The sequence below is a fragment of the Arvicola amphibius genome, chromosome 1, assembly GCF_903992535.2.
Source record: "Arvicola amphibius chromosome 1, mArvAmp1.2, whole genome shotgun sequence".
NCBI classification, from domain to species: Eukaryota; Metazoa; Chordata; class Mammalia; order Rodentia; family Cricetidae; genus Arvicola; species Arvicola amphibius.
The window spans coordinates 171,116,915-171,138,447 of record NC_052047.1 but is presented as its reverse complement, the minus strand read 5'-3'; the positions used below and the strand labels follow the sequence as shown (position 1 = coordinate 171,138,447).

At 37.6% G+C, this 21,533-nt stretch overlaps 1 protein-coding gene across 1 annotated transcript in view; it reads right to left on the bottom strand.

Moving 5' to 3' along the window:
• The window catches only part of Uhrf2 (ubiquitin like with PHD and ring finger domains 2), an 83,330-nt gene that overhangs the window by 50,539 nt on the left and 11,258 nt on the right, over positions 1-21,533 (bottom strand). Inside the window, exons 2-3 of the mRNA XM_038321565.2 lie at positions 20,134-20,367; positions 2,270-2,529 (exon numbers count right to left, since the gene is read on the bottom strand). Of these exons, the coding sequence (XP_038177493.1) occupies positions 2,270-2,529; positions 20,134-20,367 (494 nt within the window). The remainder of the gene's footprint in view (positions 1-2,269; positions 2,530-20,133; positions 20,368-21,533) is intronic.

Below are 21,533 nucleotides of genomic sequence, written 5' to 3'. Positions count from 1 at the left end.
TTGTACAGATGTAGTGATGGTGTTTGACCAGCAGGCAGAGCCAATGATTTGAGGACTATGCGAATGTATTCAGAAACAGTGATGATATCTGACCAAAAGATGGAGCTGGTGCAGCACCAAGGCAGCAGAGGGAGATCCAGGTGCAAGGAAGCTGCACTGAGACTCAGCACTCTATAAGCTGACTGCCCTCAGGCCAATGGCCACTGTCTGGTGACAGCCTTGGGGAGGTTTGGCCAAGGTCAGAAAGAATTGGCCTGAGAGCCCCAGCTATGTTACACACGCCTTGATTTTCTGCTTTGACTTTTCCTGCCTCCGCCAGTGATTTGGTAACAGCAGCTGCAAAGTTCCAAGTCCTAAGCAGGTCTCGAGGTGGGCAAAACTCAAGACAAGCCGAGCTGCACTGATTGGCAGTCTACAGAGGGGTTCGGAGAACACCCCAACACAGGCCAAAGGGGCTGGCCAAAGGGTATTCACCCTCACCAGACCTCACAGCAGTTTGGAGGCTGGATGCATTTGGACCAGAGAGTGGTTACTGTGCCTAGTTGCGTTCTGTGTATTTAGCAATGCCAATCATTGAATGTCAGGTATTACTGACTTCTTTTATGTTTATTTATTGTAAAACTAAAGAAAAAAATAACAAAAAACTGAGGTGGACCGCAAGCTACTGCAGAAAAACCCTACCGCAACTGTTTCCTGGCTCAACAAGGTCATATTCTCCACTCTGCCTCTCTTCTAGGTCACCTCTACCCCAAATGAAAACCCTGCCTCTTGGACCAAAAGGCTCCTCTCAACTGGCTAGGGCACTGGTTACAGAATTTCTTTAACAGTAAGTATTCCAATTCTAGAGAATCCTACACCCTCTTCTGGCCTCTATGGGCACCAGGCATACAAGTAATGTAATACATACATATAGGCAAAACACACACACACAACTTATTTAAAAATTAAGATGAAACTCTTTCAAGAACTTAAAGATTACTTGTTGGCAATAGACAAGGTAAGTCTACCACTACAGTAACTTGTCTCCATGCTCTATGCCACAACATTCATTAAATTCAGATACTGCTTATCAATTCACTAACTCTAGACCCTTTCTGCACTAGCACCAATTCACCAATATTGCCAGTCCCAGCCAAGTCCATATGTTTAAATGCACTCTCACTGTTGGTTCTACTATAGTGGACTAAAGTTAAAAGTAGTATGATGATCATTTGAGATTACATAGTATTGATAGGTTAGCCAAAACCTATCAGTCATAAAAGCAAAGATTAAAGGTATCTACTTTTGTTTCCAGATATCCTGGAAATTGAGTTTCTTCCATGTTGTTGCCTTCTTTTTAAAAATTCTACTATTGCTATTATTTTTAACCATCATCATTATTATTATACATGTATCAGTGTTTGGGTTATATGTACATCTGTGTGCCACATGCATTCCTGATTCCCTACAGGGGCCAGAAGAGGGCCTTGGATGCCCTGGAACTATAGTTACAGACAGTTGTGATGATGTGGGAATTGGAGCTGGGGCCTCTGGAAGGGCAGTCAGTGCTCCTAACCTCTGGGTCATCGTTCCAGCTGCCTCTAAGTTTTCTTATAACTAACTTGTACTAGAAAAAACGTACACTCATTCTAAGATTTGAGATCATAGCATGTGGCAAGAATTTTGTATGCTTAATAATATTTAAGCATATCCAAATAATAACTTTTGTTCCATAATTTTTAATAAGAAAACTTAGTGCTAGAATCTAGACTTTCAAGGCCAAGTCCCATCATAATATTTCACAATATTATTTAGAAAAGGAGACAGGCACATAACTATCAATGCACATAAGACTTCTTATTTTTGGATAATAGTAATGAAAAAATTCTAAAGTTTGTGGTAATGCATAATCCTGTGAACATATTAAAAAGAAATGAATCATTTCCTTCAAATGAATAATCTGTATGAAAATTATCCCAAAAGCAATATCTGTATTTTTGCCTCATTCTAATAGCTACAATATTCTATAAAATGCTTAAGATATTAAATATAACCAACAAAGAGAAATCTGAACGTTCTAAGTAATAAGTCAATAGTAGAATGATTAAAAACAAGTCACTCATAAGCCAGAGATGACTGACAGTTAAAGGGCCCTTACTTGTTGGATAACAATCACTAAACAAGCAGAAACAAAGAATGAATATGACCTCTAAGTAATTTCTTCAGAATGCAAAGCTTTGCTTCTATACACAAAAACATGAATGAAGTCCTCAATAATATGAGCACTTACTCATCATACTCGATATGATAAATAACGTCTTCATCAGCAGCAACAGAGTCTGAATTAGACGTAGAGGGTACATTGTCCAATTTATTTGTGTTCTCTTTGGAATTATGATTTACATTTCCATTAGTCCTTTTATAAGAATTGCCATTCTTCAGTGGAGTTTTGCCACGTGAATGTCCATCAGAAGCTCTAGTAACACTATGTATATGTGCTTCAAACCAAGCACCAAGGCCGGCATCTCTGGCATCCACCAATTCATTTACCTAAAAAAAGTTTAAAATTAGTTAATGAAGCTTAATTTCATCTATTGCTTCAAAAACTTTAATATAACTCAAGTTATTTGAGAGTGATTATGGCAAACAATATTTGTTGCTACTCATGTTTGAAATGATTACAGATTAGATCATACCTACATACCTATTCTTTTAGATTTTATCGTACTGTCTTAATCTTGGTATTTACTAATATAAAAGTTGAACTTCCCAATTTCCTTCAATGAAGATATTTTAATTCTTTTATACCCATGTCTACAACACTCTATTTTGAAAACAATGATTATGTATGCAGAAGTATGTATGAACACTGTCATTACAAAATCAGCACTTTTACCTATTAAGACATCAATCTGTTCTATTAATTTCTTATAACCCTAAGAATAAATTACACAATCAGTCCAAAAAGAAGTGAAAATAAAACTTGAGAATGAAAGAATTACTCATAAAGAATGGAAATATACACTGCTAAACTAATGTATATAAACTGGGGAAAGTTCTGTAATGAATTAGTAACTCACTAGGCAATTAAGTCCAGTTAACACTTCAAAAAACAAAGATAAAACATAAGGAGAGAGGTAGAATTAAGAAACAGGCAGGTTAAAAAAATTTCTATATTCTTCCAATAAAAGTTTAAATTTGACTTTATGTGGAATATCTTGTTTTCTCCTTCTATGGTAACTGAAAGTTTTGCTGGCTATAGTCTTCAGGACATCTATCAGGCCCTTGTGGTTTTCACAGTCTCCACTGAGATGTCAGGTGTTGCAGAGACCTATACCCAAATATCAGGCAAAGAGAAGGAGAGTCCAAATTGGAGATCTCCATCAGGTCTCTCCCCTCAAAATTCAAGGAATCCCATGGAAGAGGGCAAGAAAGAATTGTAGGAGCTAAAAGGGTCAGGACACCAGAAGATAGCCCACAGACATCAACTAAGTAAGCTTTATAAGGGCTCAGAAACTGAAGCAACAATCACAGAGATTATATGGGCCTGTGGATAAGTCCTCTGCATATTTGTTATGGTTGTTAGCATGGTGTTTTTGTGAGACTCCTAAGAGTGGGAATGGGAGTATCTCTGACTCTTCTGCTCTTGGGGGCCCCTTACCTCCTACCAGGTTGCCTTGCCCAGCCCTTGACATGAGGGTATATGCTTAGTCTTAATGTATCTTGTTATGCCATGTTTGGTGGATATCCCTAGGAGGTCTGCCCTTTTCTGAAGGGAAATGAAGTAATGGATCTGGAGGAGAGGAGAGGTTGGAGAGAAACTGAGAGGAGCGGAAGGAAGGATATTCTAAAAATGTAAGGACATTGGTTAAGAGACAGAGGTTTTGTTTGTTTCAGGTAAAAAAAAAATCTTTTAAGCCTTTCTTTTTGAAAGTCCTTAGAAACTCTGAAATCACCAACACATGTTCATCATCTCAATCTAGCTTTTCCCTTGAGGCAAAAGAGACTACTTAACATAATTCTAACAGATGGTGTTGGGTAGTTTCTAATGTCGGCTTGACACAATCTAAAGTCACCTGGAAAGAGAGAAAATGGAAGAATTGCTTCAATCAGACTGGCCAATGGGAATGTCTGTAAAAAAAAAAAAAAAAAAAAAAAAAAAAAAAAAAAACTCTTGATTGATAAGTGATACAGGTGGGCCCAGCCCATGTGGGAGGCACTATCCCTAGGTTGGTGGGTCTAGGATATATAAGAAAGCTAGAAGAAAAATCTGCAGACCTAGAGAAGTTACAAGGGTTTGGGGAGGAACAACACACAAATTTCCCTCTAGAAAGGGGAAATTTAATAAATATTTTGGGTGGACTGGGGACAGGAACAGGAGGGATCAGATTGGAGAGGATAGAGGGAAAAATACTGGGAGAGATGACTGGAGTTGGAGGGCATTTTGGGGTAAGGTAGAAACCTAGTGCTATGGAAATTCCCAGAAATTTATGAGGATGACCTAAAACGCCTACTAATGGGAGATAAGGAGCCTGAACCAGTCATCTTCTGTAACCAGGCAAGGCTTCCAATGGACAGACTGGGACACCAACCCAGCCACAAAATCTTCGATCTACAATTTGTCCAGCATGGAAGATATTCTGGGCTAAGAAGGGTGGTATACAGATTGTGAGTGCCCAACTAATCAATGACTGGCCAAGCTTGAGACCCATGTCATGAAAGGGAGCCCAGCCCTGATACTGACTGTATAGCCAGGAACCAGAGACTGGATAGTCCAGTGTCCTAGGATAGAACCAAACATGACCGGCATAAACAAACAATAAAATTATTCCCAATTATATTCTGCTATATTCATAGATCAGTGATTAGTTCAATTGTCATTAGAGAGGCTTCATCCAGCAACTAATGAGAACAGACCCAGAGACCCATAGCCAAACAAAAGGTGGAGCTCAGGGAATCCTGGGGAAGAGGGGGAGGAAGGATTATAGGAACCAGATGAGTCAAGGATACAAGAAAACCTAAAGAATCAACTAACCTGGGCTTTAGGGGCTCTCAGAGAAACGACAATCATGAAGTCTGCATAGGCTAGACCTAGGCCCTCTGCATATGTTATGATTGTGTAGCTTGGTATTCTTGTGGTACTCCTAATAGTGGGAGCAGGGCTGTCTCTTTGACTCTTTTGCCTGCTTTTTGAGACCCTTTTCTTCATACTGGCTTGCCTTATCTAGCTTTAATATGAGGGGGAGGTGCCTACTCTTATTACAACTTCATGTGTGTTATGTTTGGTTGATATCCCTGAGAGGCCTGTCCTTCTCTGAAGGGAAAGGAGGAACAACAGGTCTGGGAGAGAGAGGAGGTGGGGGATAAGGTGGGACTGGGAGAGAGGGAGTGGAAACTGCAGTTGGGATGTACTATATGAGAGAAAAATAAATTGAAATAAAAAAGGTAACAGAGAAAAAGCTAGAGATGAGTCTAAGCAGCCTTTCCCCACAGTTTCTGCTTAAGTTTCTATTTAAGTTCTTGCCCCAACTTTCCTCAAAAACAGACTGTGGCCTGGAAGTGTAAGTCAAATCAAGCTCTGTTCTCTCCAAGTTGCTTTAAACAGTGTTTTATCACAGCAACAGAAAGCAAACTAGAATACATATGGTATTGCTTGGAAATAAAGTGTGTTATAAAATAACTTATACTCACATGTCAGATAATATGCAATGTTCTTTACTTAGGTTTGCCTAATCATAATAAAGCTATCAATTACTGCTTTATGAAAAAACTTTTATGAAAAAGGCATCATTAGCTTGTTGTAGGCAAAGCTAACAAGATGTAAATCCAGGTATAAAAGAAACTTGACCCTGAAAATACGTGTAGGTTTCACCACTATATGAAGTAAAGCTTGTTAAATCTGTAATATTAAATAGGTAATTATTATAAACTTCAAAGGTAAGTGATAAGCTCAGAAATACACACACACACACACACATATACACACAAACCCCTACCTTTCAAATCACCAAGCTTACATAAAAAGGAGAAAGTACAAGCCCAAACCAGTAACTTTCATTTTGGTACAACACTGAACCAAAGGCAGTATGCAAAGTGAATACAGCAGCAATGAAATAGCTTAAAAGACAGGGTTTAATACAACAGAACAAAGCCTAAAGAGAGAAAACAGAGGGAGGGAGGGAAGGCATGAGGGAGGAGAAAGGAGAGAAGAGGAGGGAGTGAGGGGGACAAGAACTATTACTACTAATAATAATTACAACTACATCCTAGCACTAGGGAATCTTAGGCTAGAGGATCACAAATTCAAAGCCATCCTAGGCTATATAGAAAGAGCTGTCTCAAAAACAAAACAAAGCACACCCCCATGAATAAACTCCACTATGGATCAGTGAGCAGTCAAAATGAAATGCAAAAATCTGGCAATATTTAAAAAGCCAGCAGGTAGAGCTAATAATTAGATAACACAAAATAAAATGTATTAGTTCATAAAGATAGTTATTTGAGTACAGTAAATCTACACTTACAGCTGGAAACTAAAGTTGTATTTTCATAATGACCAAAGCAAGCCATTTACAATAATGCATATTAAAAAGTAGCTGGTAGTGCTTTTAAATTCTAAATATATTGAAAAATGCAGACACGCTAATGACAATTTTAAATAGGTTAAACTGCATGTAGAAGATAAAACTTTTGTAGAGCATGGGTTTTGAGAACAGTTCAGAATAAAAATTATTAAAATATAAAATATAAAAGCAGGATACTGTCATGGTACCCTTCTATATAAATTAGAAGGAATTAAGAACAAGAATAATTTAGAAGAGAGTGGCAAAACAGACATCTGGTAGTATGTTCATGTAACCCCAGCCCAAGAGAGGCTAAAGCACAATGCCAGTCTGAGTTACATAATGAGACCCTGTATTTCAAAATATGAAGTTACAACATGACAAAAAAAATTATGAGTAAAATATTCGAAGTATATCCACATGGTTTTAATTTATATCAATAAAATGCAAAGTAGAAATATTAAGTGTTATTTAAATAATATTTCAATTCAAGATCACGTAGCAAAGCAGCTAAGAGAAATCACAGCCCAATGCCTTTGCTGTGTCTTCTCTGGGAAAAAGCAGGGCAGGACAGGGCAAATGATCTAAGATTAATGAGTATGAATGTGTTACAACCGGCTTCAGGCTATTGGCGGAGGTCTCTAGTTGTCTGTCACCTTGCCATAGATGATCAGAACAGAAAAATACTGTCTTTATGTGTGTAATGAAGAAAAGAGGATGGTTGGGATATGGACCCAGAATTGATCTACTGTATATGAAAGATATCCTTTCTGACAATGTATCAATTATTTCTAGTAACTTACAAAACAAAAATGGAATTCTCTAGTCCTAGGAAAGGCAGTCTCTCCCCAGCCAGCAAGGTTTCTTGACAGATGCCAAAATATTAAAAAAAATGAACAATATTTTATATATTTAAAAATGACATAAACTTGTATATAAGAAATGAAAAGATTTGTTTGGGGATACAACTGGGGATAGAGTGGAAAAGTCACTCACATGAACCTATAATTAAGAATTGACCTTAATTCTTATAGAAATACAGCTACAAGAGTCAAGTCTCTTGCCAACCCTAAAATGGGTCCTGTAATTAAGATATACTTCCCCGCTCCCATATCCCCCCATCTCCATCCCAACCATCCCATTCCCTCAAGCTCTCCCCATTCTCTCTTTCTCCCTTCTCCCCCCATCTCTCCTTATCCCCACCTCACCCCCACCCTCGTGCTCCCAATCCCTGCCCGGCAATTTTGTCAATTTCCAATATCCAGGAAGATAACAATATGTTCCAAGATATCCCCAGCTTGTTCCTTGGGCAGCAGAGGAAAGGGTGCCTGAACTGGCCTTGTCCTATAGCCACACTGATGATTATCTTGCATATTACCATAGAACCTTCATCTGGTGATGGATGGAGATAGAGACAGAGACCCACATTGGAGCACTGGACTGAGCTCCCAAGGTCCTAATGAGGAGCAGAAGGAGGGAGAACATGAACAAGGAAGTCAGGACCGCAAGGGGTGCGTTCACCCACTGAGACGGTGGGACAGATCTAATGGGAGATCACCAAGGCCAGTTGGAATGGGACTGATGGAGCATGCGATCAAACCGGACTCTTTGAATGTGGCTGACGGTGGAGGCTGACTGAGAAGCCAAGGACAATGGTGATGGGCTTGGATTCTACGGCATGGACGGGCTCTGTGTGGGAGCCTTGTCAGTTTGGTTGCTCACCTTCCTGGACCTGGGGGGAGTTGGGAGGACCTTGGACTTCCCATAGTGTAGGGAGCCCTGACTGCTCTTTGGCCTGGAGAGGGAGGGAGGGAGGGAGGGAGGGAGGGAGGGAGGGGGGGGGGGGGGGGGGGAGGGGGGGGGGGTGTAGGTGGAGGGGAGGGGAGGGAAGTGGGAGGAGGGGAGGAGATGGAAATTTTTAATTTTAAAATAAAAAGAAAAAAAATGCCGAAAAAAGATTTAGAGAAACAAGAACAAAGGTTGATGAAAGAAACCATGAGTGGGACAAAGCTGGCAAAAATGTTTTTAACAATCTAAACTTTCTGTAATTCACTGTTTGCTTATTTTTGTCTAATCATTGTGTGTTATAATAATAAACAAATTTTTGTTCTATCTTTAAAAAAAATACAGCTACAAGCACCAAGTGTGGTAGTGCACACTTGCAATCTCATGAGATTTAAAAAAGAAAAAAGGATTACATGTCCACTGCACCTTAAATGACAAAGACATAAAAGGCTTTTAAAAAATCCCAAAACCGGGGCTGGAGAGATGGCTCAGTGGTTAAGAGCATTGCCTGCTCTTCCAAAGGTCCTGAGTTCAATTCCCAGCAACCACATGGTGGCTCACAACCATCTCTAATGAGGTCTGGTGCCCTCTTCTGGCCTGCAGGAATACACACAGACAGAATATTGTATGCATAATAAATAAATAAAAAAAAAATAAAAAAAAAAAATAAAAATCCCAAAACCTACTTTTTTTGTTCACATGATCAAAGCCAGTGTATATATGTATCTTAGTAAACCTTTTGAAAGAAAATACCAAAGCCACATATAAACCTGGCATGATGGAGCTGTGTGCCTAAAATACAAGTTCTCTCAAATCAGAGGCCTAAAAAAATTTCAAGGTAGCCTGGGCTATATATTGAGATCTTGTCTCAAAACATAAAAAAACAAGTAAGCACAAAAGCATATACACATATGAATATATATACACATATACATACAAATATAATCTCCACATACAGAAAAAGCCACCCATATTTGACATTTAACCAAACCATTAACTTTTAAAGAGAAAGATAGAAAAACTGAAGCATGAGAAGCAAGGTAACTAAAAATCAGATATAAGAAACAGCAAATGCTAGAAGGATTACTGTTCAAACTTTCTCTGAATGCATCTCTGGTACTAGGGATCGAGTCTACACATGCTAGGCAAGTACTGTATTACTGAACTGCGTAGCTACTTTTAAAAAACAACCAAACAAAGCAACTTCACTGTGTGTCCATGCCCAGAACTTACAGTTCTCTACAGCTTCAGCCTCCTGAGAACCTAGAGCTACAGACTTTAACTACCAGGCATAACTCTTTGTTTTGCTTTCTTTTTATTTTTTTTTTCCTTTTTTGTCTTTGAGGGTAATGGTGGGGAACATGACCTCACTTTGTCCAGGATGCCTAAAACTTGTTATGTAAAATTCAGACTGACCTTGAGCTTGCAATATTAGCCTCCTAAGTAGAGAAGACCATCAAATCCATTTCTAAACACTTCCTCTGTTCTGTGGAAAACACAGCTCTGCAGATAAATCAGCATTCACACCTTTCAAAGGTATAATCCTTAAAAAGTTATTTTGTCCCAGCTTCATAATTTTGCAGTTTTAAAACATATCAGTGTATTTGAGAAAATCCAACCCAGTAGGCATGTATGTGCAAAGATCAAATAACTGTCTTTTTTCACTAAGTATTAGCATATTCAACTTGACTCATTAAAACTTGGCAATTTAATTTTCCATTGTCTGTTCAGTAAACATTAGCTGTTTCGATTATACAATTACTTCATTTAATAATTATAATACAAAATCATTACTGTTTTCCCATATAATAAAGCATAGACATAAGACCTATTTGTCCTCTGAAGACATACAGTGAAGGCTGGGGAGATGACTCAGTGAGCAAAGCCCCTGCAACACCGCATGAAGACCTGAGCTTGAATACTTGGAACCCACATGGAAGCTGGCCACAGTAGTACAACTGACAGGAAGATGGGAAACAGAGACAAGAGAACTCCAAGAAGCTTGTGAGCCAGTCAGCCTGTATGTAACACTGAAGTTACATATAAGTATGTAACACTGAACAGCAGAGAATGTCAAGGTAGAAAGCAAAGACCTTCACACATGTGCACCTGCACTTAGGTACACGAACATACACATATACATCTATCCAATATAACACAAAAAACACACAGCTAAAATATAGAGTGAAGTTGGGAACGTGGGTTTCTCCAACTCTAAACATGACTCTCTCATAATATGTAATTGGAAATACCAATTTTAAAAATGCAATATGCTTCCATTTACATAAAACTCAGAAACAGCTAAATTAGGATTACATAAACAGGTTGGATGTTAGTAAGTTGTTAAAAATTGTATAAACAACACAGAAAAGACTACTATATTTGGGCAACAGTTTCAAGAAAAGAATTATGGGATAGAGAAGGCTCAGCAGTTGAGAGAACTATTCTTTCCCAAAGACTCAAGTTATCTCATTTCAAACATAGATATGCAAATGCATATATATAAAATTTTTAAAAATGTTCTAAAAATATGAAGTTATAATTAGTAAAAGGGACATGGGATTCTTGGGGCATGCTATGCTATTCAGCTTAATCATTTGGGTGGTGTTTAGAAATAAAGTAATTCATTAAGCTATTCTTTGCAAGTTACTATTAAACTTTATTGTACTACATTGTACTAAACTTTTATAACTACATTGTACTATATACAAATGGAGACAACATAATAAAATATCAACAATGAAAAATAGGAATGCATAATCCTGGCTCCTACCCAAACATCTCCAGGTTCTTCAAATAGGATTGGTAATAACTAGTTCCTCACAGCAAAACGCAGCAAACTGAAAGGATGATCACATATTACTCAACGTCAGCAAATACAGCAATATAATGAAGCTGAGTAATGAAAACATCATGCCACCTTTAAAATTAGCTTGAAAATTCACCTGCTCCTCTTGCTATCCAGACAATATTTAAGTCACAGGAAAGGGGGAAAAAGAACTTCTGTTTGTGAGCCACAAAACAACTGTAATTATAGAGAGCTGTACATTGAAAAGGGGGAAATCTGAAGCTAAGAGGTATAAGTAGTTGACTAAGTCCTAAAAATCTGCAAGGTCTTGGATTATATTTTAGCACCGTCATCCCCCCTCAAAAAAAATCTTACAAAACAAAATGGCATAGACAGCCCACATATTCAAGATAAAGGGAAGCTTCTAAACTGTTTATTTATTTTTGGAGACAGGGTCTCCTACTTAACCCTGACTAGCCAGAAACTCCTTATGTAGACCAATTCAATCTTGTATTGCGCTCACAGAGATCCACCTGCTTTACCTCTGGGATTAAAAGTGAAGGCAACCATGCACAGATAATCCCCAGTTTTTAAACAAGATTTTTATATGTTAACTAATCAATATTTCAGCACAGGAAATTCATAAATAATTAAAATAATAGTTTTATCCTAGCTTATTTTTATATATATGAGTGGTTTGCCTATTTGTCTGTATGTGTACCATGTGCATACAGTTCTCACAAAGGCCAGAAGAGTGTGTCAGAACCTCCTGGAATAGTTACAGATGACTGTGAGCCACCAAGTGGGAGCTGGGAACCAAACCCAGGTCCTCTGCAAAATTATTAAGTGCTTTCAACTGCTAAGCCACCCTCCTAGTACCAAAGAAGTAGCATTTAAAATTGTTTTCAGACTTCTGTGAGTTCGAGGCCAGCCTGGTCTACAAGAGCTAGTTCCAGGACAGGCTCTAAAAAAAAAGCTGCAGAGAAACCCTGTCTCGAAAAAAAAAAAAAAAAAAAAAAAAAAAAAAAAAAAAAAAAAAATTAACAGCTAAATTCTCAGAAGGCAAAGCAAAATATCATTTGTCTACTTTTCTGTCCCCAATACCTAAACAAATGTGCATTAAATACACAAATATTCAGGGAATGAATGAACTATCCAGAAATAAGCACTTGCAAAGCATTAGACGAAATTTCAAAAATTCTTAATGGCAACTTCATTTTAAACTGAAAGGGACACAAACTTATGTTAGCTTCTGCAGTCTAATAAGCTAATTAAATGCAATTAAAAATATTATAGTATGAATACCACAGTAGCTTTTTATAGTTAAGTGCCAGGTCCACAATGTTCCTAATGGAAAAAGTAAACTGCCTTGCAAAACCTTATACAACTAATAAACAATTTAACTAGAATTTGAAACCAGTTGAAAGTGAAATCTTTATCCCAATGGCCAGACCATGTAGTAACAAAGTTAAGACACCTAGTATCTAAATTATATATTAACATAAAATACATGAATTATTAAATAAAGTCAGACAGTGGTACAAAGAGCCTGTAACACCAAAACCTGGGTGTGCAAAAGGTTCACAAATTCAAGGCCACCCTAGACTAAATAGTGAAGACTATCTCAAAACCATCAAACTAGGTGACAGTCAAAGCATAAGCACGGAAAATAAGAAGAGAAACCTGCTAAGAAAACTAGTCTCTTATGAAGCTCTTCTCGGGTAGTCTGGAAAAGAGGCACAGAAGTTTGCCAGAACAAAAGAACTGTAAGTATTTTGACTGATTACTGTCTCTTCTATGAAAATAAGTTCATCCTTTCACTTCCCTTCACGCTGGACTATAAACTATAAGCTGAAAAAAAAAACCATTCCTTCCCCCCAAAAATGGTATGTATGAATATATACATAATACAAAATATCCTTTTTAAAAATGTCCTTGTTCAGTTCAGGGTCTTTGAAAACCTAGGAAAAAAGACAACAAGTACCCTCACAGCGACTGAGAAATTGGCTCAGTTGGTAAAGTACTTGCTATATAAGCATGAAGAACCAAGTTCAGATCCCTAAAACCATATAAAAAGCTAGGCACAGTTGTGCATGCCTGTAATGCCAGCACTGGTAGAGAAATGGGGGTAGATATTATGGGGGGCAAATGGATCCCTGAGCTTCAAGTTCAGTGAGTCAAAAAAAGCACGGTAGATAGTGACTGAAGAAGATACCCTACCTCAACCTGTGATCTCCACACATGCATGCACATTTGTTGCATATACATAATTTAAAAACCACATAATTAAAAAACACTTTTACAATGATTCCTTAATGCTATTATTTAAAAGTTTATTATAATTGACTAGGCATCTTTTCCCTAATCTTTTGTAAATGGTTTATTTCTAACTACCACTATAGATGTATATTTAGAGTATGGCAAGTATATTTAATATTGGAGCACTGCTCTACTTAAGAACTTCATAAAATTAGCTGGGCATGGTGGTGGGCATTTGTAACTCCAGTGCTTAGGATGGGACAGCACAACAGGCAGCTCCTGCATGCTTGTCACAAATCAGCCTACTCAATCACTGGGCTCTAGGTTCACTGAGAGACAGTCTTACAAAATAAGGCTGAAAAGTAATGAGAAACACACCCAACATTAACTTCTGGTCTCAATACACAAAAGCACATGAGTACATACAAACCAACATAAACGCATATACACACTCTGAGGAGAAGGAAGGAAAAAGAAGAGAAGCAAGTGCTCCTTGAATGGCTCGTTACAATACTGCAGCAGGAAATATGCAAGGTGACTGAAACATCTTACAGTACCAGCAAACAGAAAGAAACCGCTCAATAACAGTACAATAGTATAAGAAGGGCCATTTTAAAAAAAGCTTCCGTTGACCAAAATAGGTGAGAAAAGACAAATCTCCCATGTTGATGAATTTTTTCTTTATACTCTGTCCTCAGGGAAATGACATGCACAACTATTTCTGTCTTCAATACAAGTATACACAGTGACTCCCTCTCAAAGAGTTCAGTATGAGGAAAAAAAGGAAAGAGAAATCAGTAAGTCAGCCAGGTGATTAAGGTTCATACCAACAGTGTTAGCAAAATTTAAACTCCTACTAATGCAAAATTCAAACTATATTTAACAGCATGTTATTACTAGCCATAAATAAGATGATGAAAATAGCACTTTACACTTCTGTAGTCTTTGTCTCAAAAACAAATCTAGTCCATTGATGAGAAAAATAATAGATAAATCCTGAAAGAGACAAATTACAAAAACTTCTTGACCAACCCTTACAGTTTCCAAAGTAATATGTAGCTGAGTTCCAGGCAAGCCTCATCTACATAGCAAGTTCCAGTTCAGCAAAGGGTACACAGACAGACCCTGTCTCAAAATAAATACTTAATAAATTAGTATTTACTAGTATCTAAAAAAGTGTCACAACCAAGAGCCTAAGGAGAAGATATAATGCCACATCCTGGGTGAGGGTCTGGAATGGAAAAAAGATATTAAGCAAAACCTCACCAAAGCATTTTCTCCAAAACTGCCAACTACAAATGGACTGGAAATTATGAATGTAATTCTTATCTGATAATTTTTCTTATTATATATAATTTTACTCTTAGAGTTAAATAAACCCTTTCCTTTTTATTTAGACAAAAGGGGGAAATGTTACATAATATTTGTTTATACTGTGAGAAGATATGTCACTGTGAAGAGCTGAATGGCCAATAGCTAGGCATGAGAGAATACATAGAACTTTTGGGCAAAGAGAAGAACTGAGAATACTCTAGACATGTGAGATACTGCAGAAGTCACATATGGCAAAGAGTGGGGAAACCAAGTCATGTGGCAGAATGTAGATTAACAGAAACAGGTTAATTTAAGTTAAAAGCGCTAGCTGGGGAAAAGGCTAAGCTAAGGTTAAGCTTTCACTATAAAGGTGGGCTTTTTTCCTGCCTCTAACACAGAAACTCAATATTAATTATAAATGCTTGGCTGATAGCTCAGGCTTATTACTAACTAGCTCTTACAACTTCAATCAACCCTTATTTATTATCTAAGGTCTATCATATGGCTCATGGCTTGTTACCTCATTTCATACATGTTCTGCTTCCTCTGTGTCTGGATCTGACTCCCAAGCTTCCTCCCTTTTTTCCAGTGTCCTTAATCTCATTCTCACGCCTAACCTTATCCTGTCCAGCTACTGGCCAGTCAGCTTCTTTATTACACAATCACAGCACCATATATTCACACAATGTAAAGAAATATTCCACATTTAATAATTAATAATAACTATGTTGTTATTTGTAAGATGGCAGACCAAAGGAAAGTCCAAATATACTGATTCACAATTATTACCCCTGCTCTGGCTCCTGTCCATCATGAGGTAAAAAATCTTTTCCACCAAGAATTCCTATATCCATGATGGCTGATCAAGATGTGAGATCAAGCAATCATATTGACTGAACCCTCTAAAACTGTTAATCAAATAAATATTTTTCTTCATTAAGTTGTTCTCTATAGTATTTTGGTCAGAGCAATGAAAAATAACAAATAATATATGTTACTGTGTAGGAAGTAAATCATTCTGATCCATTTCAGAATTAAGTGGGTTCAGAACCCATCAAAAAGTTATAGATAAGCAGGAGACAGTAGGCCCTTCTCTTCTTGGTTGGCAACGAGTGCCTGCTTGTTTTAGAACTCTGTGACTAGGAAAATTGAAGGCAGTCTGCTATAAGTGAGCTCATAGGCAGTAAAGGGAAAATCTCAAGGCGCAGGAACTTCACATCCTGAACCAACAGGATAGAAAATTTAGGAAGGGGGCTAATGTGAATGTGGAATAGAGGAATATGAATATTCTAACTTTCTGGATTACCAACCTATGGGGAAAGGGAAACAGGAATTTCTTTAAATAGATAACTTAAAAAAATAACCCTGTAGTGTTTTGAATAAAAATGGCACCAGACTTATAGAAAGTGCCATTATTGGAGGTATGGCCTTGTTGGAGCAAGTGTGTCACAGAGGGTGGTCTTTGAATTTTCAGAAGTTCAAGCCAGGCTCATTCTCTCTTCCTCCTGCCTGCTGATCCAGATGTAGAACTTTCTGCTTTTTCTCCAGCACTATGCCTGCTTTCTTGGCACCATTCTCCCTGCAAGGATGACAATGGACTAAAACTGAACTGTAAGCCAGACCCACTTAAATGTTTTCTTATAAAAGAGTTGCCATGGTCATGGTGTCTCTTCACAGCAATAGAAACCCTAAGACAAACCCTGTCTAGTATTAAATCAGCACACTATCCATTTTTGAAATAGCTTTTCTCTATGCTGGTGTCTCTTTCTGCAGAATGGTATATTAAAAACTTTTACTTTATTTAGTCTTAAATTCATTACGGAATGTGTGTCTTGATTCTCTCATTGCAGATAATTTTGGGGCTTGTTGATGACTAAACTCTAAGCCTCAGAAACTGGTTTATGAGAGAGATTTGAAAAAGTTTGGAGACATCAACTTCACTTCAGAATGCTGTAAACTCAACTTACTGGGCAATTCTAGAATAAGCTTAGAGGACCAAAGGGATGCCTACTATGCAGACTAGGCTCCCCCCTCCCACACACATGTCCACGACCTAAGACTCGTGGAAAGCTGAACATTAAAAATATCTATTTTTATTTTATGTGTATGGGTGTTTTGCTTGCAAGCAAGCACACAGTGTGCATGCCTGGTGTTCATGGTGGCCAGAAGAAAGAGCTAGATTCCCTGGAACTGGAGTTAGAGAGGCCATCAGCGGCTATATGGACACTGAGAACAGACTCCAGGTCCTTGGCAACAGTAGCAAGTGCTCTCAACCACTGAGCCTTCTCTCCAGAGCTTGTAGAAAGCTGAATTTTCAGGGAGACTGACTAGAGCAAAAGAGTTTGAGAAATTCTACAATTTGGTCAGAAAAGACTGCTTAAAGTTGGGGCTAAGGAATACATTGTTTCTGCATGGCTAGTTTCATGTTATTAGAAAGGAGCCAAATATTTTAATAATAGAAAAGATGCTTTAAAGGGTAGGTTAGGAATTGCTCATATTTTACCCACTAAAGATTGAATGAATATAACCATTTTAAAATTCCTTTGAAAGATCTTCCTTTGGGAAAAAAAAAAGTACCTCCAGGTAACCTGTTTATACCAAGATGAGCCACCTAGAGAAGAATTTCCCTACATTCATCAATCCAAGCCACTGTAGCCATGTGCAAAGGGGACTTCTCAGGCTGGTAACAGACCCTGACATTGACCATGTGATTTTACAGAGATACAGAATGCAAAAGTGGTGGAAACTTCTAGTAAGATTTCAAAAGAAGTCCTGGAAAGTCACTTAATATGTGGCAGAAGCATGCTTCATGCAGGGCAACCCAAGCAAACAATACAGAAAGCTGCAAAGGTAAAACCTAAGCTTCAATGAAGACTCCAGGATATTGAAGACACAAACAACATTGAACAAGCCACAATTAGTACGGTAACCAGAAAGATGCCATGTAGGCTACAAATGGCAAAGTCATAGGAGTGAAGCTACCCAAACCCACTGCAGCTCACCTGCTGACATCACATGCCCTAGAAGCTAGAAATGGAGCTATGGAACTCAATATTTGCACCCCTAGGTTTTGGTCTTACTTTAGTCTAACCCTTTGTTTCCTGTTCCTCCCACTGGAGTAGGAATGATTACTTTGCATTAAGTATGTGTTTTTACCGGACAGGGACTCATGGTAAAGATTTCACCTTCAGTATCACAAGACACTTTGAATTTAAGACTAGTGAATAATGCTTAAACTGTTAAGACAATGGAAAGATATTAGTAATTATGAGAGGACATGAGTCTTTGGATATGAGATGTCTCCATCACATTTGTGGTTGATATCCTGGTTCAAAGCACTCTTTAGGGAGGTCCTAAAAACTTTAAGTGTTGGGGCAGATTTTAAATCAGGTCACATGGGGGTGTGCCTTTTAAGGTTATACCAGCTCAATATTTCTTACCTCGCTCTGGTCCTTATCTACCATAAGCAAAGAAGCTCCTCTACCACAATTTCACATAGCCAGGACACTCTGTCAAGATGCATGGAGTCAAGCAACCATGGACTGAACTTCCTGAAACTATGGATTAAAATAAATCCTCCCTCCTTTAAACTGTTTGTTAGGCACTGGGCCACAGCAATAAAACCTAACTAATGTATGTCTTAAAGTCTACTTTAAAAGTAACAACATGAAAAAATGTAGAGCATTAGTACTTAGTGTTTTGAGTATGGGTTAACCCTCTAAAGCTGGTAGTAGAGTTCAATCCTCATCAAGGTACAATATGAAGAGCTATTGAGGACTAGGCTGAAGCAAAAAGATTAATGGAGCCCAGAAGTTCCAGGACAGTTTCGACAACATAGCAAGACTCATCTCTCATAAATAAATGTGGACGCTTAATTTATGAGAGGCCGGGCTGTGGTGGCACAGGCCTTTAATCCTAGCAGGCAGACAGGCAGATCTCTGTGAGTCTAGGCTAATCTGGTCTACAGAGCAAATTCCAGGACAAGCCCCAAAGCTACAGAGATACTCTGTCTCAAAAAGGAAACAAACAAAAACAAAAAGAGAAAAGCCACATATACACTGTCTCTTTTTTTTGTCACCAGCAAGAAAGGCATTACCAGATGCAGCTCATTTGCCTTTCACAATAACCATAAGCTAAAATAAACCCCTCTATACATTACTTGTTCTGCATTACCATATTATTAGCAAAGAAAATAAACTAATGTCTACAAGATATGAAATAGCATAGACAAAATGGCATGTTTTAGTGCTTCAAATACAACAGAAGTAGCTCTTCAAAAGTCAATTAATAACCAACTGAATTTCTACGCACCAGTAAATAAATGACCATTTAAGTAGCATCAAAACCATAGTTAGCAGAAATAATTCAAACATTCATTATAAAATGCCAAAAAACCATAAACTGATAGAGATCTGTATCCATGAATTTAAAAACTCATAAATATATTAATTCTATAAAATGATCTATAGAGGCAATGCCCATTGAAATTTCAGTACGGTCTTCTGTAGTTTTACATAAGCAAATTCTAACAACTTTTTATTACAAGTTTTTTAGCGAACTATAAAGCTAAAAACCCTTGAAGAGATGTTATTTTTGAGAAATGGGAGAAAGGAAGTTATCAAAAAATTTTGTAAAGCTACAGTCCTCAAATGGCATGGGCACAGGGACAGACAAGTGGACCAATGAAACAACAAAAATCTTGACAGCATACTTTGAGTGAGCAATCAGCATCTCTTTTTTTTAAAATAGAAATTTCTAAAATTCTAGCACATGTGCAGCAGAGTATATATGGGTTAAACAGCATTGTTAAAACTGAAGCTGGACCACTGCCCAGGCATCTAATACATACTAGACATACAGTTGCATGTTGATAAAGTAGCTGCAATAACGTAAAGGAATAAAATGTAACTATATACATAAGAAACATTAATGTCGAGGAAAAGAACTTCATTATAAAGAGATTCAGCTACAGATAAAAACAGCATATTGTTTAGACATGTGTACATATAAGTAATAAATAAGAAAAAAGAGAACTTGCACTAAAATGTTACTCTAAATTCCCTTGGAAGATGGGAAAGGCAAGCAGTACCCTTTTTAAAAGTCTTGGCATCATTCTGCTTCACCTGGGTGGTATTACACAAATGTTTGTTTTATCATTCTCTGAACTGTACATATACTGTTTATATATTTCCACTACAGTATCTCTTTTCCTGGTAGTGCTGAGACTCAAACCCAGAGTCTCATATCTGTTTAAAAAAAAAAAAAAAAAAAAAAAAAGCACTCACCAGCTAAGCTATCCCTAGCCCCATGGTAAATTTTCAAAGACTCCTTCTGACACAATATGAACAGCTGCAATCTTTACTTAATGGAAATCAATGCTTGCTAACTCAGTGCATCTTACAGAGAATAAGCATTTTTATTGTCACAAGTCTGAAGGTAACATACCTTATAGAGTCCAAAGCCGGGATCAGTAAGACAAGTGAGAGCTGATGTAGATGGCTGGCTGGAAGATCCCCCTCTTGCTGTTTTCTTTACTTTAGGCTGATTATTAGAACGGGGTTTAGCCTGAACATCATTCTGCTTAGAAGTGCTAGGAAGACTGGAGTCTGGACGAACTAGCAGCTGAATTATATCATTCAATCCAACGTCGTAGTCAAATAAAGTATATCCATTCTCCAACTAGAAAAACAGAAAACTACACTTAAGTGCTTATCTCAAAACTTACATTCCTACATGTTTAGTTTGTACAAATATCCTATATAAGCTATTAAAATTGACAACTCTACAACTTAATGATCTTGAAATGGTTCTTATTACTTTATGGCTTCTATTTTCAGCATCCTCTCTGGACCCCAGTAAATTGTTAAGAACCACTCCAAATTAACTACAGAGAACACTAATGTCATTAAAATAAAAACCGTACATAGCTACTGCAATCTCATACTGTAACTCAGACACACACACAGACACCTCTCTAAACTACATTTAACCTCTCATCACTTTTTATTATGTCTCCTAGTCTTTTGATAGTCTCTCTATACAGCCCAGGCTAGCCTCACTCGTGATCCTGTCTCAGCCTTCCAAGTGCTAGGATTACAAAAGTATATGATACACAGGCTCTCTCAACAAAATTTATTTAATTAACAGTGCCTAAATCCACTCCAAGTGTGGGAAAATAAATTTTGAAAGCGAGAACTTTATTGTTTTCTTTACAAGCTGCATGTAATAGTGGTTATTAGCACTTTATCTTTATGAAGCAATTAATACTTCTTTTTAAGTGAAGAAATATTTTAAAAAACTAATCAGAAATATGTTGTAAGAAGACCACTTGTGTGTTCCCGGCTGCACTCCGCTTGTTCATTTCCCTGCTTCCTAGACTCCCAAAATAACCACACAGAAACTATTAATAAAATCACTGCTTGGCCCATTAGCTCTGACTTCTTATTGGCTAATTCTTACATCTTAATTTAACCATTTCTAGTAATCTGTGTGTCGCCACGTGGCTGTGGCTTACCCAGGTAAAGTTCCATTTGGCTGGGGGGCGGGGGACTACATGGCTTCTCTGTGAATCGGCCTTTCTTTCTGCCAGCATTCAGTTTAGTTTTCCCCACCTGGCTCACCGTCTAGGGCCCAGCCAGTTTCTTTATTAACCAATGGTATTCACAGCATACAGAAGAGAATCCCACATCAGAAATATATTTCAATTGTACTATATTCCATTTCTCTATGGTTCTCTAATTCTATCCATCTGCAAATATTAGCAAATTTTGTCACAAAGTCATCTAGGAAAAATAACACATAAATTATCTTGCAATTCACCCACATTTTCAGGTTATGGACTTACC